This window comes from Scyliorhinus torazame, chromosome 17 (assembly GCF_047496885.1).
Source record: "Scyliorhinus torazame isolate Kashiwa2021f chromosome 17, sScyTor2.1, whole genome shotgun sequence".
NCBI lineage: Eukaryota > Metazoa > Chordata > Chondrichthyes > Carcharhiniformes > Scyliorhinidae > Scyliorhinus > Scyliorhinus torazame.
Genome location: NC_092723.1, coordinates 139,105,955 through 139,133,362, shown reverse-complemented (window position 1 = coordinate 139,133,362; position 27,408 = coordinate 139,105,955). Strand labels below are relative to the sequence as shown.

The following is a 27,408-nucleotide window of genomic DNA, read 5'->3' as shown; positions in this document are numbered from 1 at the left end:
AGCATCTTATTAGTGTATATGTATATTTAGATAATATTGCTGAGGGACAGCAAGTAGATGAGACAGGTGCACAAGGGTAGATCCTTGGGAGAATTAGAAATAATGTTGCTGGAGTGGGAAGAGAAGGTGATTGCTGGTGATTAACTGCCTACAATTCAATAGATAAGAACGGAACATGGCAAGGGCTGTTCCATCCAGCTGGATGATAGAGAAGAGGCAATGAAGGAGGATGGTGTGGACAACTGCATCAAAGATTTTGATTTCAGCACCGTGCAGGACCCAGTTGATTCCTTGACATACAAACAGAATTGTGGGAAAGTTGGGCAGAGATTTGGCAGGCAATATGTTTAAGGACTTAAGGAGAAAGGGATTTTAGAATTGAGGAAACAGTTTGGAAGGACAAAAGGGACAAGGATTATTTTTGAGCACAGAGGTGATGAAGGGAGGTTTTAAGTACCTGAATGGAGGGAACCATTAATATTCAGCTTCATTAGCCTTTGTTGCAATGGGTTGCATATTCTAATGTGTGAAATATATTGTTTAAACTGCCAATATTTTGACACGGTTACGGTCTATTCAACAGGGTAACGCTTACGGTCACACAATGCACCAATGTAGGAAATATTCAGTGGGATAAGGGTTAATGCAGCATAACTGTACAAAGCCCCAGAGGAAGTGTGACAACGTAACACGACCATTCACCAAGGACACCAACCTCAAGCTATCTCAATGGATATTGAAATCTAAAGCACCGAACTATATTTTTTGTAAATATAAACCTTGGATTGTAAAATGTTTTTACATTGAAAACCTTCAAATCTAGCAAAATTTTTTCAATGCTGTCTCCAGTAAGAGTTCCCACCATAGGGACATGATTAGCCATTGCAGAATCATTACCTCTTTTCACCACAAGTAAAATACACAAGGAGAACAGTATCATTTAAATAGTTTTCAAAAATGCACTGGATAGTTTTATAAAAGAGCCTTGTAGTTCACAAGTTCAATCTGCTCACATAGCAAAATGAGTATATGAACTATATTTTTTAGCATTAAACATGCATCCTGTTACAACAGTAAACATTACTGTGCATTCTGATGATCAAACTGGAGTGCATAGAATTTAATTTACCAGATCTATCAGAATTATCAGCAAAAAGGGAGATTCAGGAAAGGATAAAAGCAATAACAGAAATAGAGGTTTGAGCAGAATTATTTGGGCAAAAATCAGCGGAGTGAGTCAAGAAGGGAGCTTAAAAATAACGGTGCATTGGTCACATCACGAAAAGAAAGATAAAAGTTGATGCTAAAGGTATATTGGAAATTGTGGTCTGTGAGGGTACGAGTCTGGAGGCCCTGGCAACGGCGCCGCTGCCGCCCCATCCAATGAAGTATACCACGAGCCCGGTGGTGGCGGCTACCCTCAAAATTTGGGGGCAATGGAGGCAGCACAGGGGGGGGGGGGAAGTGGGGTTCTCGGTGTGGACCCCGATATGGGGGAACCACCGGTTTGTCCCAGGGAGAATAGATGGAGGGTTTTTGGGGTGGCACAGGGAAGGGATAAGAAGGGTCGGGAACCTGTTTGTGGATGGGAAGTTCGTGAGCCTGGGTGAGCTGGAGGAGAGGTACGGGCTCCCCCCTGGGAACACCTTTAGGTATATACAGGTAAGGGCGGTTGCCAGGCGGTAAGTGGTGGAATTCCCGCTGCTGCCGCCACGCACGATCAGGGCCGGGTACTCTCGGGGGTGTGGGTTGGAGAGGGAATATTTTTGTTTGTCTATACTGGGGGATCTGAGGGGGTGTATATATTTGCTATATTTACTATGTGTTTCGGCGGGTGTTAATTTATTATTTATATATAGGGGAGGGGGGCACTGTGTTGCTTTGTATTTAATTCTATTGGGTTCCTTTTACATTTTTTTGTTGATTTTTGCGAAAACTTCAATAAAAATTATTTAAAAAAAATAAAAATATTGGAAATTATGAAGCATTCACAACAGGTAAATAACAAGACAGAAATTAATGGGTCAGATCCAACAGCCATTATGGAGAGATTGCCGAGTGACCACGGTTGGGATTTAAATATTCTAGGATATTTCACCTTTAGAAAATCCAAGCAAAAAGGAAAATGAGGAAGAGTTGACCTTAATAATAAAGGACGGAATAAAAATAACTGATAGAAAGAATCTTAGCGGGGTGGAACGGTGGGGCAGTTAGCACTGCTGCCTCATGGTGCTGAGGACCTGGGTTCGACCCCGGTCCCAGGTCAGTCTGTGTGGAGTTTGCACATTCTCCCCATATCTACGTGGGTCTCACCCCCACAACCCAAAGGTATGCAGGTTAGGTGGATTGGCCTTGCTAAATTGCCTCTCAATTGAACAAAAAGAGAGGATTGGGCACATATATATATTTTTTTTTTATAAAATGAATCTTGGCTCCAAAAATCAAAATGTACGATCAGTTTGGGTGGAGTTAAAACATAACAAAGGGCAGAAAACAATGTTGGGAGTACTTTATATGCCCCTAACAGTAGTTGCAGTGTCAAGCAGAGTACAAGTCAGAAAATCAGACATATCATGACTATAACAAAGTAATCATCAGGATTTAAGCTTCATATGAACTGGGCAAACCAAGTTTGCAGTATTGGATGGGGGATGAATTCATACAATGCATTTGAATTGTTTCCTAGATCCTATGTCAAGGAACCAGGGCTAGTTTTATACAATGAAGTAGGGTCAATTGTTGTAATGAAGCATTTGAGAGGTTCAGCTTAGTTCAAAACTTAGCTCACAACCCAAAGATGGGCAGCACAGTGGTCAGCACAGTTGCTTCACAGCTCCAGGGTCCCATGTTCGATTCCCGGCTTGGCTCACTGTCTGTGCGAAGCCTGCACGTTCTCGGTGTCTGCGTGGGTTTCCTCCGGGTGCTCCGGTTTCCTCCCACAGTCCAAAGATGTGCAGGTTAGGTGGACTGGCTATGCTAAATGGGCAGCACGGTAGCATTGTGGATAGCACAATTGCTTCACAGCTCCAGGGTCACAGGTTCGATTCTGGCTTGGGTCACTGTCTGTGCGGAGTCTGCACATCCTCCCCGTGTGCGTGGGTTTCCTCCGGGTGCTCCGGTTTCGTCCCACAGTCCAAAGATGTGCAGGTTAGGTGGATTGGCCATGATAAAATTGTCCTTAGTGTCCAAAATTGCCCTTAGTGTTGGGTGGGGTTACTGGGTTATGGGGATAGGGTGGAGATGTTGACCTTGGGTAGGGTGCTCTTTCCGGGAGCCGGTGCAGACTCGATGGGCCGAATGGCCTCCTTTGCACTGTAAATTCTATAATAAACTATAATAAATTGGCCTTAGTATCCAAAAAAGGTTCGGTGGCGTTTCTGGGTTACGGGGATAGGGTGGAGGTGTGGTTTTGGGTAGGGTGCTCCTTCTCAGGGCGGTGGCAGACTCGATGGGCCGAATGGCCTTCTTCCGCACTGTAAATTCTATGATTTTATGTGCAGATTAGGTGGATTGGTCAGGCTAAATTGCTAATTGGGTTAAGAAAATAATTGGGTACTCCAAATTTTAAAAAAAGTGCAGACAAGAAAATGGCAGATGAAACTGAATAATAAAATGCAAAGTTACCCACTTTTTTAAACATTCGGGGGTGTGGAGGTCACTGCTAGGACAACATTTATTGTCCATCCTTAACTTCACTAGAGAAAGTGGTACCACTGCAGTACATGTATTTTAGGAATACCTATGGTGCTGTTAGGATGAGAGTTCCAGGCTTTTCACCCAACGACCGCAAAGCAATGGCTATGTAGTTTCAAGTCAGGATGGTGTGGGGCTTGGAGGGGAACTTAAAGCTGGTGGTATTCCCAAGCATCTGCTGACCTTTTCCTTCAAGGTGGCAGAGGTTGTGGTTTGGAGGGTACTGTGCTTGGTATGTTGCTACAGTGCATCTTGTAGAAAGTACAAACTGCTGCCACTGTGCGTCAGTATCCATGGAGGAAATGTAGGTGGTGGTGAGTGGGATGCCAATCAAGCGATCTGCTTTGTCTTGGATGGTGTTGAGCTTCTTGAGTATTGTTGGAGCTACACTCATCCAGGAGAGTGGATAGTATTTCATTACACTGCTGACTTGCGCCTTATAGATGAACAACAGATTTTGGAGAGCCAGAGGGTGAGTTACTCTCCGCACAATTTCCAGCCTTTGACCTGCTCTTGTAGTCACAATATTTATATGGTTGGTCTAGTTCAGTTTTTGGTCAATGATAACTCCCTGAGTGTTGACAATTGGCGATTTAGTGATGGTAATGCCATTCAATGTCATAGGGAGATGGTTTGATTTTCTCTTGTTGCAGGTGGCTTGGCACTGTGTAGTGAGTATTACTTGCCATTTATCATCGCATGCAGTCATCAGCAAACACCCCCACATCTGACTCGGGAAGGCAATTGATGAAGAAACAAAAGATGGTCGGAACTAAAACACTAACCGGAGGAATTCCTGCAGCTGCTTCAACAATGGCCTCCTTTTCCTCATAAGGTCAGAAGTGGGGATGTTTGCGGATGACTGCACAATGTTTAGCAGCATTTGCAACTCTTCAGATAATGAAGCAGTCCATGTCCAAATGCAGCAAGAGCTGCACAATATCCAGGCATGGACTGACAAGTGGCAAGTTACATTCGCGCCACACAAGTGCCAGGCAATGACCATCTCCTACAAGAGCGAATCTAACCATCGCACTCTGACAGTCAATGGCATTACCATCGCTGAATCCCCCACAATCAACATCCTGGGGTTACCATTGATCAGAAACTGAATTGGGCGAGCGACATTAATACTGTGGCTACCAATGCAGGTCAAAGGTTAGGAATCCTATGGCGAGCAGCTCACCTCCTGACCCCCCAAAAGCCTGTCCATCTACAAGGCACAAGTCAGGAGTGTAATGGAATACTCTACAATTGCCTAGATGAGTGCAGCTCCAACAACATTCAAGAAGCTTGACACCATCCAGGACAAAGCTTGATTGCTCCTCCTTCCACAAATATTCAAACCCTTCACCACCGACAACAGTGGTAGCCGTGTGTACCATCCACAAGATGCACTGCAGTAACTCACCAAGGTTCCTTAGACAGCACCTTCCAAATCCACAACCACTACCATCTAGAAGGACAAGAGCAGCAGATACTTGGGAATCCCACCACGTAGAGGTTCCCCTCCAAGTCATTCACCACCCTGACTTGGAAATATTTCACCATTCTTTCGCTGTCACTGCGGCAAAATCCTGGAATTCCCTCCCTAACAGCACCTGCACCGGAAGCCATTCTTGATTATGGACGTGGAAGCCAAGCCCCCCCACCCAGAGCACAATCTGTGCCCTTGTGACCCCGAGTGCCTCTTCCAAATTGTGTTCAATATGGATGCGTACTGATTAATCAGCTGAAGTGAGGTTGGTCGGTGGTAATCTGCAGCAGGTTTCCTTGAGCTGATGCCATGAGACTTCATGATGCCTGGAGTCATTGTTGAGGACTCCCAGGATAACTCCTTTCCAACTGTATACTATTGTGCTGCCATCTCGGGTGGGTCTGTCCTGCTGGTGGGACAGGACATACCCAGGGATGGTGATTCTGGCGCCATGGAACACTGGGAAGGAAGACAAAGATGTTATTAAGGTTGGATTTGTAGGGTTGAGCTTACATTGTTGTTTGCAGTGCCGGGGTTGATATCCTAGTTTAATTTTAAAAAAACAGAGTTCATAGCGGTTTGCTACAACTGAGTAGCTTACTAGAACATTTAAGAGTCAACCACATTGCTGTGGGTCTGAGGTCACAGAGGCCAAACCAGATATGGACAACAGATTTCTTGCTGCAAAGGACATTTGTGAACCACATCAGTTTTTAGTACAATAGACAATGATTTCATGGTCACCATGAGACTAGCTTTTTAATTCCAGTTTTCATTCCTTTCCAACTGTATACTATTGTGCTGCCATCTCGGGTGGGTCTGTCCTGCTGGTGGGACAGGGCGTACCCAGGGATGGTGATTCTGGTGCCATGGAACATTGGGAAGGAAGACAAAGATATTATTACGGTGAGCTTTGCAGGGTTGAGCTTACGTTGTTGTTTGCAGTGCCAGGGTTGACAGCAGGTGGGCCGCCCAGTTTCATTTTAAAAATAGGGTTATGGTGTTCGGGCGGGAAAGTGGAGCTAAGTCCACAAAAGATCAGCCATGATCTCATTGAATGGTGGAGCAGGCTTGAAGGGCCAGATGGCCTACTCCTGCTCCTAGTTCTTATGTTATGTTATGAATCTTTGGACTTCTGTAACAGAGAGAGCTGTCGACGCTTGGATGCTGGGTTAGGTATGCTCAAATTAGAAATCAATAGATATTTTGTTACAAAGGGCCTCAAAGGAAGTATGGACAGTACAGGAATGTGTAGCTGAAGTAGACCAGTATCATAGCATGATGGAGCAGAGTCAAAGGGCTGAATGGCCTACTTCTGTTATGTTCTTAGAAGCAGGTCAATTGGCCCAACTGGTTAGTGTAGGCATCAAATAAGTTAACTGTATGCAGAGTAATCAATAAGAATCAGAATGAATTACTGGCAATCCCCAGCATCTCCATGGAAAGTAGTCATCTTTTAGCCGTGCCAATTTCTCTCCGCACTGGATTGAGAAATTGGATACTGGGTTCCAGGATCTTTCACTCGAGCCAAGTGAGAGAAAATATTTTCTTTCTCCAAGGTAAACTACCAATGAACCTACAATCCAGAAGAGCATGCACAGACAGGAATTCAACTTGGGGCTGGGAAACATAACCCAGTAACCCACAGAAAATGCGGATTATAATGGATGGATCTTGCAAAATTTGCCACTTTCTGCTCACTTTGGCTGTATACCTGTCTGAATAGGCCCTTAAACGTCCATATTATGATATTTACAACACTGCTGGCTTGTGTTACTAGGTTCCTTTATGTCAGCATTGACCAGAACAAGATATCCTACCCATTCCATTCTCAGTTGTACAATCACAGTGGCTTACAAAAGACAATCTGCACACCACAGCAAATTGAAAACAATGGAACATTTTAACTGGATTCCACAGAATTCATGCTAATTTATTTCTTTCCTCGTCTTCCCTCAACCACAAAACACACCATGGAAAAGTTGATGACCTCTGCTGTGTATTTTTAAACAAACCAAAGGATTCCAAGGCATCATTTACTTTCTCTCCTCTCCAATCGACCCAACTGATGGTAAGTAACGTTAAAAACTTTGCTACTTTTATTGTGATGTTCATTATAACGATAGCTAGAATGGTTTCAAAGTGAGGGTGCTCGATGCTTATTATTCATCAGCTACATGGTCAAGCTTGCTTTGATTGTCGAGAGGCCACAGTAAACCTGCTGGTAATTACTAGGGACAAACTTCATAGCTTCAATCATGTACCAACACAATTGCTCTAATTCAATCCAAACCAGCCATTAAATTGCCAAAGCCTCAACAGAAAAATGTGATCCAAGTAGACGTTTCCATGCAGAAGATAATTATGGTGCAGTATTACTGTAAAATATGTCACAGAAGCAGAATGAATAAGCACATACAAAGAATAACATTCACTAAGTCTTTTTTCACAGGAACACTGCTGCACTGAGCAAGCTGACCACTGCTAACCCAAGTCAACATCCAGGCCAACCTTTGCTATCAACCAGCCCAACACAATCTACACATAGTTATCAATAAGTTCTAAACTGTTTAATAATTGGCATGATCACACACATTGAAGTCCCCTTTACAGGTGAGAATATCTGTTGTGAACTCCACATAGAAGATTGCCTATCAATATACTTACAGAATATTCCCTATACTGTAGTCTTACTATAATATACCAGCTACATCCTCCCAAACAACACACAAATTAAAAGCACACTTCAACACACAAAAAAAATCTTTGGAAAATTACAATTACATAATTCAATCAAGAGGTGAGATGATGTTACTCACAGTAAAAAGCAAATATGTTGTATATGTATATCTGAACAAAATTGTGTTGGACCACTAATTCATAACACACAAAAGGTTATCTAGTTACACTTTTAGGACTGTGTCTTGGAAACCTCTTTGCTTGACTCAATTACAGAATTCAAAGAAATAGTGGCCATTTGGAAAACTGAATGTGCACAGGTTAATCAGAACCACAACCTTCAGATACCGTATAGCTGCAATATTTGCAGTTTTCTTTTAAATAGAGACGTCACCCCATGAGAGTGACGCTAGGTGAGGTTTTCATACAGTTTCAATCAAATTTGTTAGGCATAGAATTCCTACATTGCAGAAGGAGGCCATTTGGCGCATTGAGTCTGCACCTACCCTCTGACACCACACCCAGGCCCACTTCCCCTGCCCCAACCCCACCTAACGTGCACACTATGGGGAAATTTAGCATGGCCAATCCACCTAACCTGCATTTCTTTGGACTGTGGGAGGAAACTGCAGCACGCAGAGGAAACCCACGCATGACCTCCCTCTGACAAGGCCATGAAGCCCTTGCCACTCCAACGGGAGCTTAATTTTCTCCCACAGTTTCCCGACCACGGATGAGAGGCTCACTGGTCTGTAATTCCCCGGTTTATCTCGACCATCCCTCTTGAAAAGTGGAACCACTTTAGCCGTCCTCCAATTCTCTGTCAAGTCCCCTGTGGCCAGGAAGGAATTAAAAATTTGGGCCATAGTCCTTGTAATTTCCTCCCTTGCCTCCCATGGCAGCCTGGGATAGAAATCATCTGGACCTGGGGATTTGTCTATTTTTAAGCCCGCCAAAACTTTCAATATTTCTTCATTCCCTACGTTAAACCTCCCAGTCCCTTTCCTGGACTTCTGTACCTACATCTGCCCTAATCCTACCCAACAGTGCTTTTTCATGCCCCCTCTTCGCTCTCCTAATTTCTGATTTACTCCATTTGGACCTGCTAAAAGCCTCTTTTCTTTCTTATCCAGTCCTGAATATTCCTGGACATCCAGAGTTCTCTGGGCTTGTTGCTCCTACATTTCAGCCTAAAGGGAACATATTGTACCTGTACTCTCCTCCCCATTTCCTTTTTGAAAGACCCCCACTGCTTTGCTCTGCTGTAGATTTTCCCACAAGAAGCCCTTTGGTCAGCCTCTGCCTTATTCTAACAAAATCTGCCTTCCCCCAAATCAAACAGTTTTATACAGACTATCTTTTTCCCTTTCCATAAACTTCAATCCTACTGTGTTGTGGTCGCTATCACTAAAATGCTCTCTCACCGTCACCTCAAACACCTGTCTGGCCTCGTTCTCCAGAATTAGATCCAACACTACACTGTACCTTCTACATATTGGCATAAAAAGCTCTCCTGCATACATTTCAACAAATCCACCCCCTCCAAACCCTTTACATAGAACATAGAAAAATACAGCACAGAACAGGCCCTTCGGCCCACGATGTTACACTATAACTTAATGTTGAGGGGGTTGAAATCCCCGAACTTTACCATTGCCTGCTACTCTACTATTACTTTTACACACCTCAGTGAATTGTCTGCATATCTGCTCCACTGCCCGCTGACTATTTCCCCCAGGAACATCCTGGAATTATTCAAAAGACTGTAAATTAAATTTAAGGATTTCATGGAAAAGGATCACCGAGTATCAGTATTAGCGTACCAAATCACCACCCCTCCTCACCCATTGGTGGAAAAATTGTAAATCACAACCCCAAGATCTGTTAATATCAGTAGATTAATGGGAAAATTGATTTAAATGTCTGTAGCTTCCTACCAAGACACATCAACATGAAATTATAAGTCTGGCCAATTCTACGGAGGACTGTGGTTTTGTACCAGAGAGGGATTGCAAAAGCAGAGAGCTCCTCACAACAGCGCCAAAAATAGTTTTACAATGAAACTTCTCATTCAACAGCACACCAGAAGTCTGATCACAATATTAATATTCAGTAACATTCAGACTCCACATGAAGACAAAACTTAGCACCATTCATCAGCCCAGGCTGACCTTGTAATGCAGATAACATTGAGTTTTAAAAATATCTTAATGCTATTCATGTATGGATGCATACGGAGGATCCCTGGCAGTCAAGTCTACATGAAATCTGGTATTACTCATTAGGTGCAATGGGAAAAGCTTTTAAAACTGTACCTGAGCCACATAAAAGACACTTCAGAGAAACATGCAAGTCTGTTAACACTATCAAACATAAAACACGACAGAGGCACCAAGAAGCGAAGCAAGCTGGCTGAACCCAACCAACATCCCAGTCAGCAATCACAAGCACGCCCAGCAGGTATCATGTAAACAGTCACTGCCACAATCGCTTCATTTTTCAGGAAGTGCAAAATCAAGCCACACTGGAGATAGTGACAGAAGGGAAGGGAATGGAAGGGCTGACAGAAGGAAAAAGAGAAGGGAGAGAAAATATAAAGCTTTAGTCACCTGACTGGTTAGGGGAATGGCTGACCAAATCCCGAATGGGAGGCATGCCTAAGAAAAAGCAAGAGAACCATAAAAGGTGTCAGGGTTCAATATATTCTCAGCTCACTTCTAACCAAAGAGTATAACACTAGTCTCCTTCATCACAGTTAAAGCAATAAAAATAACATATCTTTTAGCCACCAGTTTATCAGTCACCCTTCGTTCTAATTGGATGGTTTTTAAACTGAAGCTGCCCCAGGACACAAGGTGCACTAGACAGTGGCTCTCAAACACACTATACTGCAGAAAAATTAATTTAACAGCACTCAACTACAACAATTTCTATCAGGAATAAACTCACCAAAGGCAGCCCAAATCACAAGAACCAAATATAATTAATGATAGAGCTTTGATACAACATGATTCTGGGATAGAAAGAGAAACAAAAACAAAGGAGGTGCAAGTGGAGTGTTACATTGAAGCACTGCTGCACCAGTGCATGTGGCTTGAGCAAGTGAAAAGGCTGGTGAGCCACTGGGCTAAGTTTACTTATGAAGAGTATCACAACTGCTTTCTTTTAGATGAAGATGGATGCTAAAGATCCCAAGCCATTATTTGAAGAGCAGAATGTCCAGCCTGCACTTACCCCTTAACCAACTACTGAAAAACACAAATGTATGTACCAGTTAATTCTCTCCCTATCATGGTATGCTGTCGGCCAAAGTCCCGAAACACAGGAGCTAATATAAAAGCATACAAAGTTTAAGACTAGGGAGGTTATGCTACAATTGTATAAGGTGTTAGTGAGGCCACACTTGGAGTAGTGTGTTCAGTTTTGGTCTCTTTACCCGAGAAAAGATGTACTGGCGCTGGAGGGTGTGCAGAGGAGATTCACTAGGTTAATCCCAGAGTTGAGGGGGTTGGATTACGAGAAGAGGTTGAGTAGACTGGGACTGTACTCGTTGGAATTTAGAAGGATGAGGGGGGAACTTATAGAAACATATAAGATTATGAAGGGAATAGATAGGATAGATGCGGGCAGGTTGTTTCCACTGGCGGGTGAAAGCAGAACATGGGGGCATAGCCTCAAAATAAGGGGAAGTAGATTTATGACTGAGCTTAGGAGGAACTTCTTCACCCAAAGGGTTGTGAATCTTTGGAATTCCCTGCCCAGTGAAGCACTTGAGGCTCCTTCATTAAATGTGTTCAAGATAAAGATAGATAGTTTTTTTGAAGAATAAAGGAATAAAGGGTTATGGTGTTCGGGCGGGAAAGTGGAGCTGAATCCACAAAAGATCAGCCATCTCAGTGAATGGCGGAGCAGGCTCGAAGGGTCAGATGGCCTACTCCTGCTCCTAGTTGTTATGTTATGTTCTTATATTTGACATGTTAATAATGACGCAGGACACCAATGAGAAATCCTAACACAATGTGCAGCAAAAAACAGAGGTCCTGATTCAACATCTTGTGTAGTTACAACATCAACAGGTAAATGCAAAATATTCAGTTTTAATATTCAGTTTTCCATTATTAAATGGATATTAATTTCAGTGACCCCTTAAGAGGCAGTGCAATTAAACTGATAATGGGGACGGGGCGATAATTGAGCCTGCAATACAAGTGAACGCACAAATGAGCTAAGAGACCACCAATTGGTGTGTTACATATGGAATATGCAATCCTAGGATTGCCAATTGAGAGATTCAGGTCTATCTGAGCCAACTTTTGATTACTTTCAATGAATTTGCTGCAACACTAATAAAAACTTAGCAATCCAGACACAGACATCAGGAAGACCTTAATAACAGTATTAACTCCAACATACATGTCAATTCTCACACTGCACTTCTATTCGTCTTTCTTCCCATTCACATCTAAAACTTAAATACTACTTTTTCAATCTGATCTATCGCAACCTTCTCAAAATGAAAAAAAAAGTATACTTAACAATGAGTATTCAGCATTTAAGTTAAACTGTCATGACGGGGCTGGGTGAGGAGGACGGTGACAATCTGTATTTGTGATAAACTAGTAAAGGTTCAGCAAAGCAAAAGCTATCAGCTGGTTGATGATGGCAAAATGTTACCACAGTCAAAGAATAAATCTTTATGCCCGTTGGAAGCAGCCATGTCTGTTTGCTACTTAGTGGGAAATTGTGGACAAAGTGCAATTGTCACAGGAGCTATAATTGGGCATGCGCCGCACCCATGGAAAGTGACCCACAATATAAACAGGGAATGTTTTAGCATTAGGATACATGGTTGGCCTTGAAATACAATTGTGCAATTCTTCTTAGCAAATTTGCAATCATGGTGAGCTGGATAAGCACTGAAGTGGATTGGGATCTACAGGAAAAGGGTAGGAGTGTGGGATTCACTAAACTGCACTGGCAGAGGCCCAACATACTCACCAGGCCAAATGGCCTCTTTCTTCGGTGTAACCATTCTATGATTTTATGGATATCAGAATGGTATTAATCCTGCATTAAAATATCATTTGAAACTCAGAAAAGGAGTTGTTGGGAGTCTATTAAGAACACACCTGAAATTTTTTAAAAATAAACTGCATGAGCTCAAAGTAGCTATGATCACCAGGAATGACAACATTTCACAACAGCATCCCACAATCTGTACTGGTTCATCATTAAGTTTCACAGACTTATAAATCTTTCACTGTGAAATGGTCCCTTCATTTGTGTTATCTGGTCAGGAAGACTATATCCCATGGCTGGGAGGAAGAACAAGGACAAAAGACGACTATAATACACAGCAGCATAATGTACTGCGCTAAAACAGATTAGGAACCCTATAACCTTTAGGGTGCATCGTCAGAATGGTGTATTGCACATGTACATAAATGAATGCCAGAGTCTAGCATTACAACCACTTGTCTCTAAAAGATGAATTTTCCAGGTGTTAACATAAAGGTCGCTATACTATAACGGTCAGAGAATTCAGATAATTGAGCGAAAGGTAACAGTGGCAACAACAAACCCAACTAACAGAATTCTTAACTGAAGAGAGGGACTATCACTTCAACTCAAAAACATTCAAAACGAAACCCCTAAACCTTATATTCTAGTCACTGACATACTTAGTATAGTGATTTGCTATCCCAAGTGCTAAAACAACAATGATAAGATATAGTCAAGTTACTGCAACTGAGCAAATCTGATGTAATATAAGAATGAAATTTTATCAGCAGTTTAAGTGAAGGAGAAAGTATTTCTTAACCTATTTGTATTCCGTAGAATCAGTTACCTGTTTGTATTTTGCTGCTGTATTGCAGCTGTCCGTTGGTCACTGGCTGCAGAGTAACAGTGCTGCCTCCAGGCAGGCTGGTCAGTATTGGTGTTGCGGTCCCAGCTGTTGATGGTAGCTGCTGGCCCCTTTTCAGCAGTTGCTTTTGTTCTTGGTGTCGAAAGCGCGGTGGTACTTCACGAGGTGGGTAACGAGACAAGGCTTGCTGCTGAGTGTTGGCTGGGACCCGCTTGGCATTGCTATTGTTGCTGGTAGTTGTGGAAGTGCCGCTGTTAGCGTTGGCAGGCTGAGGCTGGCTTTGACTGGTCTTGGTTGGTTCTGGCACTTGAGAGGAGGAGAAAAATGATCAGCTAGTAAGTACTACTGCATGGACAGCTTATTGAACATTCACTGCATTAATGAGCACTGGTGATAAGGAAAGGGATGTTTTCTTTTGGGGGTGGTGAGGAGAGAGAGAGAGAGTGAGAGACAGACTCAATTTGGCTACTTAATTTTCAAATTTCTGATAAATACAGAGGATAGCAAAAATCCAGAGCTTCCTTTTACTGTGGCACTTTTCAGAGGTTTCCCTTTCCCTTCCTTTGGGGAAAGGAATGGTGCAAGTTTCCAGGAAAAGAATGGGCTATGTAAAAGCACAGTGAAATCTTCAGTACTTTAAAGAATTCCAACATAATTTACAAGAATATTCATACAGACAAGCCTAAACACAGTTGGTTAATTGTGAGCCCCATGTGGGAGCTCAGGCAGTTAACACCAATCCAAGTACTGAGCTGCAGTGTTGCTTAACTAAAAAGCAAATACTCAACTATAGTGGATGAAGACAAATCTGAATTGAAAATTTTTCTGAATATGTGGACAAAGCAAATCAAATCTCCCTTGTAAAATGCAAGGTCTAATATTCTTTCAAAGTGTAAAATCCAGGAACAGTAACTTTTGTCAAGCTATTCTTATTGGTCGGATCTCTGCGGATTCCAAATGTGTTACACCATTGCATCTTAATGCCTTTATAACATTACTTGCCAAAATAGGTACCCTGACATTTTTAGAAGTTGACTTAACCTTGAGCTCATAGTAGGATATTAAACAAATATACTCAGATTAGAAACGTACGAGGCTGTACCCATGCAATATTCTTCATGGCCCATGTAACACAAAAATACTGCATTCCACAACATACACCAAAAACAAACTTCTGACCACAGTAAAAATTCAAATCCATTGCTGTTCTGATTAACCACCTGGGATAGAAATGGGCTTGGCCATGTTTAACACTGATTAGCAATGCTCGCATTCTAGATAAAAAGCCAATATCACACACACTAAACTATTGGAATCATGGAAGGCTCTGCGTTATTCCATTGTCTTCAACTACCTTATATAAAGGCTGAGAATAAAATTGTTCTTCAGTCACTAGTCCCCACCATGCAAAATATTGTGGGTAAAATCAAACTTGTTATAAGCTTCAGACAGAAACGGATTGTAGTGCTATGGCTATAGTCCCTGAAATTTTCAAATTATTAGAGCTCAATGCAAAAGCGAAGCTGCTACAAACCTCAGCATTATTTGTAAGGGCACAGAGAACAGATATTTAGACAGTGTACAGGAAGCCAACCTTGCCCCTGACCCCCAACCTAAAGCAGGTTGGCACGACACTGACCTAATTTTCTGTTATTTCACAGCTGAGTGAATACTGACAAGAGGCAGGCAGAAGAGCTGTCCAGGTACATGGCAGTTGAAAGCAGACAGCTCAGTGGACGTTAACAATACTGCACGTCTGATTACCTGAATTCTTCTGAAGCAAACTGCTGGATTTTTCTCCAAACAATACATCCCATCTGTGCTCTCGCCCCCAAAGATTCTAAACTGCATCCTCTTGGTTAGCTGAGCTTTTACTGTTTTAACTGATTTTGTGAACAATGTCTAGCTAATATGGTGTGGAATCTTGTGCTGGGTAGGTTCACGTACTTCCCTTAGCTCATCGGTTATTCTGTACATCTCCAAATTCCAAGGGCCACCCCATTCGCCTACCACTCACCAAAACCATACCCCCCCCACCACCACTGCACTGTAAACACTTCCTTTCTGTTGCATTGTAGATTACAAACTTTGAAGATCAGTGTCAAAGTGAATGCTACAGATCTAAACATTAATGCATCATGTGTTTGCTGCACAAATGATCAACTGTGCAAGCCAGTTAACAGCAGTAATATCTTTGAATCTGAAAGCTCTACTAGGAATAAACATGTCTTCATTACAACGGAGTGGCCAAATCAAGCTCAGATGTTTATTTTTTTTAAATCCATGCATAAATAAATTCTTGGTATACACGAAGACTGAACTTCATGGTAACCAGAGTTTTCAAAATATATCTAGAGGTCAGCTGTCAATCATACTTTAAATATTAAAATGGAACAGGCAGAATTCAATTGCTGCAGGGAAGAAATACAGGTTCAGCACAATTGTTACTAGGATACAGAGATCAATTATTAACCATCAGCAATGTAGCTAAACCGCTACATTGATGCACTTATAAGGGGATGTGTAATTTTTTAAGTCACGCTTTACGCTATTTCCTAAATACAAAGACTTTGCATTTGATGGGGCATTACTAAGTCACAAATGTCTCAAAGCACTTTACTGCAAATTATCTGTAAGTGCAGTGACTTGCGCAGGCAAATGCAGCAGCCATTTTGCACACAGTAGGATTCCACTAACAATTAATTAAGCGGTTTTAGTGGTGTTGGTTGAGGAAGGAATGCTGTCCTGATCAAATTCAGATAACTAAAAACAGAACAGTACAGTGATTCTTTGTTTACTGTTGCAGTTGTGTCACTGAAAAGTGCAATTTTAAAGGAAAAAACATTAAGCAATCAGATTTTCCCATTACAACCCATGTAAGCTTAGGATCTATGGGACTTTTCTTGCCATGAAAAAAATTGAAACATTCTATCTTGCAAGTTTCAATACTTTTCAATGCTAACTTAGTATATTAATTAGCAAAGTAACTTATCAAATAAATTTAAAAAGTAAAATAAAGGTCAACACTTTTGACTTATTGCCCGTTCCTTGCCACTGGCTGTGCTTCCTGATCCTCAAACTCAGTGCACGGCCCTCCCGCTCGCCGCCAGCTGTATTGCCCGGCCCTCCCCGCTCGCCGCCGGCTGTACTGCCCGGCCGTCCCACTCACTACTGGTGACCACCCACTCGCTGCACCTGCTTCTACTTGCAGGATTCATGGAGGCAAGCCACAGGCTGGAGGTGACGACCAGAAGGGTCGGTCAGCAAGAGGTCATGGTTTGGAAGAGATTGCTCCAAAATAGCACCAACTGGGTCACTTGATCCCATGTTACGAGCCATAAAATGTTCTCCTGCTCCTATATTGTGTTCTTGTGGCACTTATTCAACAATAACCTACACACCAAGGCCCAGGGCCACTCAGTTCCTGACAAAAGAGCGGATTACGAGATGGAAGGAGAGAGTTACTGCCTTGACATGAAGGCAGCATTTAACCAAGTGTGTGGCATTAAGGAGCCCGAGCAAAACTGATGTCAATGGGTATTGGGGTAAAATCTCCACTGTTGCAGTCACAGCTTGCACAAAGGCTATTATGTTGAAGGTCAACAATCTTTATCTGCTTCATCATGGACCATCCCGCTATAAGGTCAGAAATGGAGATGTTCGCTGATGATCCAGAGATGATCATGGCTACACGGTAGCACAGTGGTTAGCACGGTTGCTTCACAGCACCAGGGTCTCAGGTTCGATTCCTGGCTTGGGTCACTGTGTGTGGAGTCTGCATGTCCTCCCAGTGTCCGCGTGGGTTTCCTCCGGGTGCTCCGGTTTCCTCCCACAAGTCCCGAAAGACATGTTTGTTAGGTAATTTGGACATTCTGAATTCTTCCTCCGTGTATCTGAACAGATGCTGGAATGTGGCGACTGGGGCTTTTCACAGTAACTTCATTGCAGTGTTAATGTAAGCCTACTTGTAACAATAAAGATAATTATTATTATGAATGTTCCGTACCAATGAGCTGATACGTGGTAACATCGCGCCACATGGCTACCAAGCAATCTCCATCTAAGACTTTATTCCTCTATTCCATGCAAAACAATGGCTGCAAGGCTCTGCCACCAACCCTGGCCATCATGATCTCATTTGCTCCAGACCAGGTGAGGCTCTATTCTTTAAAGTCCTCCTTAAATGTACTTCATCAGGTCTTCTTTGGTCAGCCCCATCTTCCTCCGTCGAGTTGTGTCAGTAATGGTGCAGCTGCAGAAATTTCCCAAGCACCAACATGAACTGCCAGTTCAGTAGACATGCTTATTCTGCATTGGACTTGGTCGTGACAGAATCCTCAGGAGACTATGAAATAATATGCAGCTTTAACACATTCGAACAAGGAGTCGACCACGATTTAATGTATAAAAGCAATTTACTGGTGTGAAGCAGTGTAATCGAGGACATTAGAAGGCATCAAATACAAGTGAACAAAGAACAATACAGCACAGGAAGAGGTCCTCCGGCCCTCCAAGCTTGCGCTGATCACATGTCCTATCTAGAGCAACCACCTGTATCCTTCTATATCCCGTCTGTTCATGTGCCTGTCCAGATAAGTCTTTTTTTTAAAAAAAATGTTATTAGGGTTTTCACAAAATATCAACAGAATGAAAAAGAAACCCAGTAGAATTAAATACAGAACAAAGTAAAACAAACCCCATGCCCCCTCCCCCCATACATAAATAATAAATTAACACCCCGAATTAAGACAAAGCAAACATAGCAAATATATACACCCCCTCAGATCCCCCAGGGTAAATAAACAAAAATAAAATAGAACCCCCCCCCGGGTTGCTGCTGCTGCTGACCATTGTCTATCGTTCTGCCAGGAAGTCCAAGAACGGTTGCCACCGCCTAAAGAACCCTTTGATCCCCATAAGGCAAATTTCACCCTCTCCAATTTAATAAACCCCGCCATATCGTTGATCCAGGATTCCACGCTTGGGGGCCTCGCATTCTTCCACTGAAGAAGAATCCTTCGCCGGGCTACCAGGGACGCAAAGGCCAGAATACCGGCCTCTTTCGCCTCCTGCACTCCCGGCTCCCCTGCAACCCCAAATATTGCGAGCCCCCAGCCCGGCTTGACTCTGGATTCTACCACCCCCAACACCGTCCTCGCTACGCCCTTCCAAAATTCCTCCAGCGCTGGGCATGCCCAGAACATATGGGTGTGATTTGCTGGGCTCCCTGAGCACCTAACACACCTGTCCTCTCCCCCAAAGAACCGGCTCATCCTTGTCCCGATCATGTGTGCCCTGTGCAGCACCTTAAACTGTATGAGGCTGAGCCTCACGCACAAAGATGAAGAGTTCACCCTCCCTAAGACATCCGCCCACGTCCCCTCTTCGATCTCCTCTCTCAACTCCTCCTCCCCCCACTTACCTTTCAACTCCACCACCGAGGCCTCCTCCTCCTGCATCACCTGGTAAGTTTCCGAGATCTTCCCCACTCCAACCCCCCCCCCCCTCCCCCAAGAGCACCCTGTCCTGTACTGTGCGTGACAGCAGCCGCGGGAATTCCACCACTTGCCGCCTGGCAAACGTCCTTACCTATAAATATCTGAAGGTGTTCCCGGGGGGGGGGGGGGGAGGAGTCCATACTTCTCCAGTTTACCCAGGTTCGCGGACTTCCCGTCCATGAACAGGACCCCCAACCTTCTTATCCCTGCCCTGTGCCATCCCGAAAACCCTCCATCTATTCTCCCTGGGACGAACCGGGGGTTCCCCTGTATTGGGGTCCACACCGAGGCCCCAACTTTCCCCCTGTGTCGCCTCCACTGCCCCCAGATTTTGAGGGTAGCCGCCACTACCGGGCTCGTGGTATACCTCATTGGAGGGAGCGGCAGCGGCGCCGTTGCCAGCGCCTCCAGACTCGTACCCTCACAAGACGCCGTCTCCAGCCTCTTCCATGCAGCCCCCTCCCCCTCTATCACCCACTTGCGCACCATCGCCGCATTGGCGGCCCAGTAGTACCCACAGAGGTTGGGCAGTGCCAGCCCCCTCCCCATCCCTACTCCGCTCCAGGAACACCCTTCTCACCCTCGGAGTCCCTCGCGCCCATACAACCCCCGTTTTGCTCCTGTTGACCCGCTTAAAGAAGGCCTTCGGGATAATCATGGGGAGGCACTGGAACAGGAATAGAAACCTTGGGAGCACCGTCATATTAACTGACTGCACCCTACCTGCCAGGGACAGCGGCAACGCATCCCACCTCTTGAACTCCTCCTCCATTTGCTCCACCAGCCTCGTGAAATTAAGTCTATGCAGGGCCCGCCAGCTCCTGGCCACCTGGACCCCCAAATACCTGAAAGCTCCTCTCCGCTCTTTTTAGTGGGAGCTTGCCAATCCCCCTCTCCTGGTCCCCTGGGTGAACCACGAACAACTCGCTCTTCCCCATGTTGAGCTTGAACCCTGAGAAATCCCCGAACTCCCTGAGGATCCTCATTACCTCCGGCATTCCCACCACCGGGTCCGCCACATATAGCAGTAAGTCGTCCGCATAGAGCGACACCCTATGCTCCTCCCCACCCCGCACCAACCCCCTCCAGTTCCTCGGCTCCCTCAGTGCTATAGCCAGGGGTTCCATCGCCAGTGCGAAGAGCAGGGGGAACAGGGGTCCCTCAATGCAACCGGAAGTACTCAGACCTCCTCTTGTTCGTGGCCTCACTCGCCATCGGGACCTCGAACAACCACCTAACCCACCCGACAAACCCCTCCCCAAACCCGAACCTCTTCAGCACCTCCCACAAGTACCCCCACTCTACCCTATTTAAGGCCTTCTCAGCTTCCATCGCCACCACTATCTCCGCCTCCCCCTCCCTCGCCAGCATCATAACGTTCAGGAGCCTCCGCACATTCGCGTTCAACTGCCTCCCCTTCACGAACCCAGTCTGGTCTTCGTGGATCACCTGCGGCACACAATCCTCAATTCTCGTGGCTAAAACCTTCGCCATCACCTTGGCATCTACATTTAACAACAAAATCGGCCTGTAAGACCCACACTGCAGGGGATCCTTGTCCCACTTCAGGATCAAGGAGATCAGTGCCCGGGACATCGTTGGGGGCAAAGCCCCTCCCTCCCTTGCGTCATTGAAGGTCCTAACTAGCAACGGGCCCAACAGGTCAACATAGTTTTTGTAGAATTCGACCAGGAAACCGTCCGGCCCCGGTGCCTTCCCCGCCTGCATGCTCCCTATCCTTTTGGCCAGCTCCTCCAGCCCAATCGGGGCCCCCAATCGCGCTACCAGTCCCTCTTCCACCTTCGGAAACCTCACTTGGTCCAGAAAGCGGCCCATCCCTCCCTCCTCCAGTGGGGGCTCGGACCGATACAATTCCTCATAAAAGTCCCTGAAGACCCCATTGATGTCAACCCCACTCCGCACCACACTCCCTCCCCTATCCTTCACTCCCACGATCTCCCTAGCTGCGTCCCGCTTCCGAAGCTGATGTGCCAGCATCCAACTTGTCTTTTCCCCATACTCATAAATCGCCCCCTGGGCCTTCCTCCACCTTCCTGTGGTCAACAGGTAGAATTCGGCCTGGAGGTTACACCTCTTCCTCAACAGTCCCTCCTCCGGCACCTCCGGTCTACCGTCACCATCTCCCCCACCAGCCTCTCCCTCGCCTTGTGGGCCCTAACGGAGATCAGCTCTCCCCTAACCACCGCCTTCAGCGCCTCCCATACCATCCCCACTCGGACCTCCCCGTTATCGTTGGCCTCCAGGTATCTCTCTATGCTTCCTCGGGCCCGCTCACTCACCTCCTCGTCCGCCAACAGCCCCACCTCCAAGCGCCACAACGGGTGCTAGTCCCTCTCCTCCCCCAGCTCTAGGTCTACCCAATGCGGGGCGTGATCCGAAATGGCTATCGCCGAGTACTCGGTATCCTCTATTCTTGCTATCAGCGCCCTATTCATAATAAAGAAGTCAATCCGGGAATAAGCCTTATGAACATGCGAGAAGAATGAAAATTCCCAGGACCCCGGCCTTCCAAATCTCCAAGGGTCCACCCCTCCCATCTGGTCCATAAACCCCTTCAGCACCTTAGCCGCCACCGGCTTCCTACCCGCCCTAGACCTGGAGCGATCCAGTGCCGGATCCAACACAGTGTTAAAGCCCCCCCCCCCCCATTATCAGGCCCCCCACTTCCAAGTCCGGGATCCGACCCAACATGCGCCGCATAAAACCCGCATCGTCCCAGTTCGGGGCATACACATTGACCAGCACCACGCTCTCCCCTTGCAGCTTACCACTTACCATTACGCACCTGCCGCCATTGTCTGTCACAATGCTCGACGCCTCAAACGACACCATCTTTCCCGCCAAGATCGCCACCCCCCGATTTTTGGCATCCAGCCCCGAGTGAAACACCTGACCTACCCACCCTTTCCTCAATCTTACCTGGTCTGCCACTTTCAGATGTGTCTCCTGGAGCATGACCACATCCGCCTTCAGGTGCGCGAACACCTGGGCTCGCTTGACCGGTCCGTTCAGTCCCCTTACATTCCAGGTTATCGGCCGGATCAGGGGGCTACCCACCCCCCTCCGACTAGCCATAACCCCTCCTTGGCCACCTCTGACGCAGCTCCTTTTACAGGCCCAGTCACCTCACCCCCGACTCGGGCCTCACCCTCTCCCGCGGGACCCATCCCCTCCTACCGGCCATCCACCCCTACTCCATTTACTTACCCCCCTCCAAGAGCCCACCTGACAGACCCAACCAAAACAGTGCCCAACCCACCCTAACCATCCACACCGAACCAAAAAGAAACAAGAGCAAAGAAACCCCCCTCAAAATGTAACACACCAACAGCAATCCCCGACCACCCATCCCGACCCTCAGTTTGTGTCCAGCTTCTTGACCTGAACAAAGGCCCACGCCTCCTCCGGGGACTCAAAATAATGGTGTCGGTCCTTGTACGTGACCCACAGTTGCGCTGGTTGCAGCATGCCAAACTTCACCCCCTTCCTGTGCAGCACAGCCTTCGCCCAATTATATCCGGCCCTCTTCTCCGCCACCTCCACACTCCAGTCCTGGTATATTCGAACCTCCGCGTTCTCCCACCTGCTGCTCCTCTCTTTCTTGGCCCACCTGAGCACGCACTCCCGATCAGCGAACCGATGAAACCGCACCAGCACCGCCCGCGGCGGCTCGTTAGCCTTGGACCTCCTCGCCAGCACTCCATGGGCCCCTTCCAGCTCCAGGGGCCCCTGGAAGGACCCCGCTCCCATCAGTGAGTTTAGCATGGTGACCACATAGGCCCCCACGTCCGTCCCCTCCAGCCCCTCTGGGAGGCCCAGAATCCGCAAATTCTTCCGCCTCGACCGATTCTCCATCTCCTCGAACCGTTCCTGCCATTTCTTGTGGAACTCCTCGTGCGCCTCCACCTTTACCGCAAGGCCTAAGATCTCGTCCTCGTTGTCGGAGATCTTTTGTCTGACCTCGCGGATCACCACCTCTTGGGCCGTCTGGGTCTCCAGCAGCTTGTCGATAGAAGCATTCATTGGCTCCAGCAGGTCCGCTTTAATCTCCCTGAAGCAGCGCTGGATAACCTCCTGCTGCTCCTGCGCCCACTGCATCCACGCTGCCTGGTCCCCGCCCGCCACAATTTTGTTCTTCTTCCCTCGCACCTTCTTTGGGTTCACCACCACTTTTTTAGTCGCCCCGCTCCTGGTCCAAGCCATACACTGTCGGGGAACTATTGCAATCTCCTTCCCACACCGGGAAACATCGAAAAAATTCCATTGGGGGCCCTGAAAAGAGCCCAAAAGTCAGTTTTTAGCGGGAGTTGCCGAATGTGCGACTTAGCTCCGCATAGCTGCAACCGGAAGTCCTATCCATACAAGTCTAAAAGGTCGCCAACGTATCTGCCTCAACCACCTAACTTCCCCGCACATCTCCACTGAACCTCTCCCCCCCCCCCCCCCCCCCCACCTAGCTTCCCCGCACATCTCCACTGAACCTCCCCCCCCCCCCCCCCCACCCTGAACATGTGCCCCTTTATAAATGTTCCACCGTTACTTCAACATTTTCTTCAAAGTTTGAAGCTGGGAAACCATATACTCTGTAAACTCTGGATTCAAACATTAGTTGAAGCAAAAGGATTCGGGATGGGAAAAGCAGGGTTCCCAACACTGACTGTTGTCCAATGGAAATGCATGCAAGACATGGCGGCTAAAAACAAAATCATGTTCACTGTAATATCCTCCACAAATAACAAATCTTCATCAAGCTTCACAAACTCATTGATCAGAGGATTGTTAGTACCCAGGAAACCTTCCCCCAGCAGCTTCAGGAGAAAATGACGTATAAATTCTTGGGGATGGGGTAAAATCAGCTCTTATTTAGGAAATGAATGAACAAGCATTTAGGGGCAGCACAATGGTTAACACAGTTGCTTCACAGCTCCAGGGTCCTAGGTTTAATTCCTGGCTAGGCTCACTGTCTATGCGGAGTCTGCACGTTCTCCCAGTGTCTGCATTGGTTACCTCTGGTTTCCTCCCACAGTCCAAAGATGTGCAGGTTAGGTGGGTTCACCATGCTGAATTGCTCTTAGTGTCCAAAAAGGTTAAGTGGGGTTACTGGGATAGGGTGGAGGCGTGGGCTTGAGTAGGGTTCTCTTGCCAAGGGCCGGTGCAGACTCGATGGGCCGATTGGCCTCCATCAGCACTGTAAATTCTATGCTTCTATAAGCAGGGTCCTACTCACTGGTGTACTTTACACAAACATAAAACCTACAAAATAGGGATGGGAACCCTACAGTGTAGTTACCATTAAGCAAGGAAATACGGTGGCTTGTTTGCATAAGCAAGGGCCCATAAAACTGAGTAACTAGTTAATCTGTTACTGACTGTGGAGATTAAAGGGAGAATTGTTAGCAAGATACCAGAAACTACTTACTCATCATATGACTGTTGAGAGATCTTTAACAGAGGGGCGAATTATTTGGTTAGTCGTCATTTTAGGCAGCTCTATATTAAAACGGATCACTGAAACAAATGTATTTTTGATTGCCAAATAAAAAAGTCAAACCAATAGTACGACAAAGTCACATTTGCACTGGCCTCAAGGCTCCACCACCCTTTTAATAGTAATATTTTTCAGCAGCAATATCAAAGAGGAAAGAGTGAATTCACTGGTCTCACTTTGACCATACAAATGTGTCTTTCCCCACTCCTGCACTGTGGAACCCTCTTATCCTTGAGCGTTCCCACATTCCAGAAAATTCTGGTATTCCCGTGCTCTGCCACTGCCAACACATTATCTCATCATGAACAATGTGCAGGTAAATGCTCCAAATTATCCAGAGTGGAACACTCTGCGAGCAGCATTGCTCAACCATCCACAAAATGCTGTTAGATACAATCAGTAAGAAAATGAACTGTTGCCCAGTCAGTTCTTGTAACCATAAAAAGGCTACAAAGCAATTAATGGAGTTATGGTATATTGTACTGGACAAAATGTTTATTCAGAGGGATATCATAATACGCTGGCAAAAGCACCAACTACAGACAGCAAAACAACATATCCATAAATACGTCCTTTCTACTGCTACAGTGCTCCTATTCTTTGTTATCTACCCAGGTCTCAAGAAACTGAAACAATTAAAAAGGATGCTGCTTGGGGGACTTCCGGTGGTGGCAATGAGTGAGTGAACCGCACATTTGGGGGCTCTCACTCTGGCGGGATTGGAGGACCTGGTTTCCCGGTTTTGCGGGGCCGTGGAGCGCTGAAAGGACGGCCACGGGGGGCTAAGGAGCAAGCAGAGCTGCATGGAACTGCGAGAGAGCAGAAAGCAGCGCAAACAGGAGAGGAAGGGACAAAGGCAAGGTGCAGGGGAAGCTGACCCGGGAGCCCCCCCCCCTCTCGTATGGTCTTTTTCCTTTTTTCTATTGCTTTTTTTCTCTCTCTTTTCTTCTGGTGTGGTGGATACCTTTGTTGGGCTCTCTGAGTGCGCTGGAGCCTGTATTCTAACAAAAGGGTGGCCAGTCAGCAATGGGGATTAAAGATGTTGGTTGGGGGCTTTATGTTTGTTTTGGATGGGGGATGTACGGGTACTGGGTTATTGCGGTGTTATATAATTTTTTTATTGTTTTTTTAGTGCTCAGAAAGGGATGTGGGTTAACACTTTTCTGTGTACACAGCTGGAACTGTATTGTACCTGGAGCAGCCTCGCGGTGCTGCTTGATGTTGACATCTTGTTTGATCTTTCCCATCTTAGTGAGACTGCTCCAGTGGGTCGGAGTGGGGGATGGTTTGCTGGGGAGTGGGGAGATGAGTTCGGGGAAACAATGAGAGTGAGACAAGGGGCACTAGAGCGATGAGTCACAGGGCCAGCAGATTGGCTAGTCAAGGGAGTCAGGTGGGGGGAGAATACAGCCAGTGGATGGCAGGGGTGGGGTTATTGGGGGATGTTGCTGGGGGGGGGGGGGGGAAAGAGTTATTTTGCTGACGTGGGGGGGCGGGGGGGGGGATCTGAAGTAGGTAATGGAAAGGAGGTTGGGGGTGGAGGCGGCCAAGAGGACTTTAATACAGTCCTTGACCTGGGGCTGGACCGGTCATATCCCAGAATGGGTAGACTCCCAGCAATGGCAAGGGAGCTGAAAGGATTCATGGGGCAAATGGGAGCTGTGGACCCATGGAGAGCCAGACAGCCGACGGGAAGGGGCTACTCGTTTTTATTCGCATGTTCATGAAGTATATTCTAGGATTGATTTTTAAAAATCTTGAGCAGGGACTGTGTAGGGGAGGTAAAGAATACGGAATACTTGGTAATCACTATCTCGGACCATGCCCCGCACTGGGTGGACCTGCAGGTCGGGGGTGCGAATTACCAACACCCGCAATGGAGGTTAGACGTAGGACTGTTGTCGGAGGAGGGGATATGTGAGAGACTTCGGAAGGGTATGCAAAATTACTTGCAGGTGAACGATACAGGGTAGGTTTCAGCAGCGACCCTGTGGGAGGCGCTGAAGGCAGTAGTGAGGGGGGGGAGATGATGTCAATTTGGGCTCACAGGGTCAGGGCGGACAGAGCAGAAATGGACAGATTGGTTAGGGAAATTCACCGGATAGACGTGGGAGGACTTACTCAGGGAGAGACAGAGATTGCAGGCGGAACTGGGGGTGCTATCCACGAGTAGAGCTGTGGAACAACATAGGAAGGCGAGGGGAGTGGTGTATGAGCATGGGGAGAAGGCCAGCAGATTGCTAGCGCAGCAACTCAGGAAGAGGAAGGCGGCCAGGGAAATAAGTAGAGGAGTTGATGGGGAGGGAAGCAGAGTGGAGGACCCGGCAGGACTGAATAAGGTATTTCGGGACTTCTATAGTAAGCTGTACACTTCAGAACCCCCGGAAGAGCCGGAGGAGATGAAAAGGTTCCTGGATGGACTAACCTTCCTAAAAGTAGGCAGGGGACTAGTGGACGGGCTGGGGTACCCGATTAGAGCGGAGGAGGTATTGGGGGGCCTGAAAATGAAATGAAATTCGCTTATTGTCACAAGTAGGCTTCAAATGAAGTTACTGTGAAAAGCCCCTAGTCGCCACATTCCGGCGCCTGTTTGGGAAGGCTGTTACGGGAATTGAACCGTGCTGTTGGCCTGCCTTGGTCTGCATTCAAAACCAGCGATGTAGCCCTGTGCTAAACCAGCCCCTGA

At 46.3% G+C, this 27,408-nt stretch overlaps 1 protein-coding gene across 13 annotated transcripts in view; it reads right to left on the bottom strand.

The window, feature by feature from the left end:
• The window catches only part of LOC140394184 (trinucleotide repeat-containing gene 6A protein-like), a 383,091-nt gene that overhangs the window by 83,803 nt on the left and 271,880 nt on the right, over nucleotides 1-27,408 (bottom strand). For 10 of the 13 annotated variants that reach the window (XM_072481149.1, XM_072481147.1, XM_072481151.1 and 7 more), the window contains 2 exons: nucleotides 13,698-14,021; nucleotides 10,459-10,506 (listed from right to left, as the gene is read on the bottom strand). In XM_072481149.1, the coding sequence (XP_072337250.1) occupies nucleotides 10,459-10,506; nucleotides 13,698-14,021 (372 nt within the window). The remainder of the gene's footprint in view (nucleotides 1-10,458; nucleotides 10,507-13,697; nucleotides 14,022-27,408) is intronic. The other 3 variants (XM_072481148.1, XM_072481158.1, XM_072481159.1) reach the window with 1 other exon arrangement.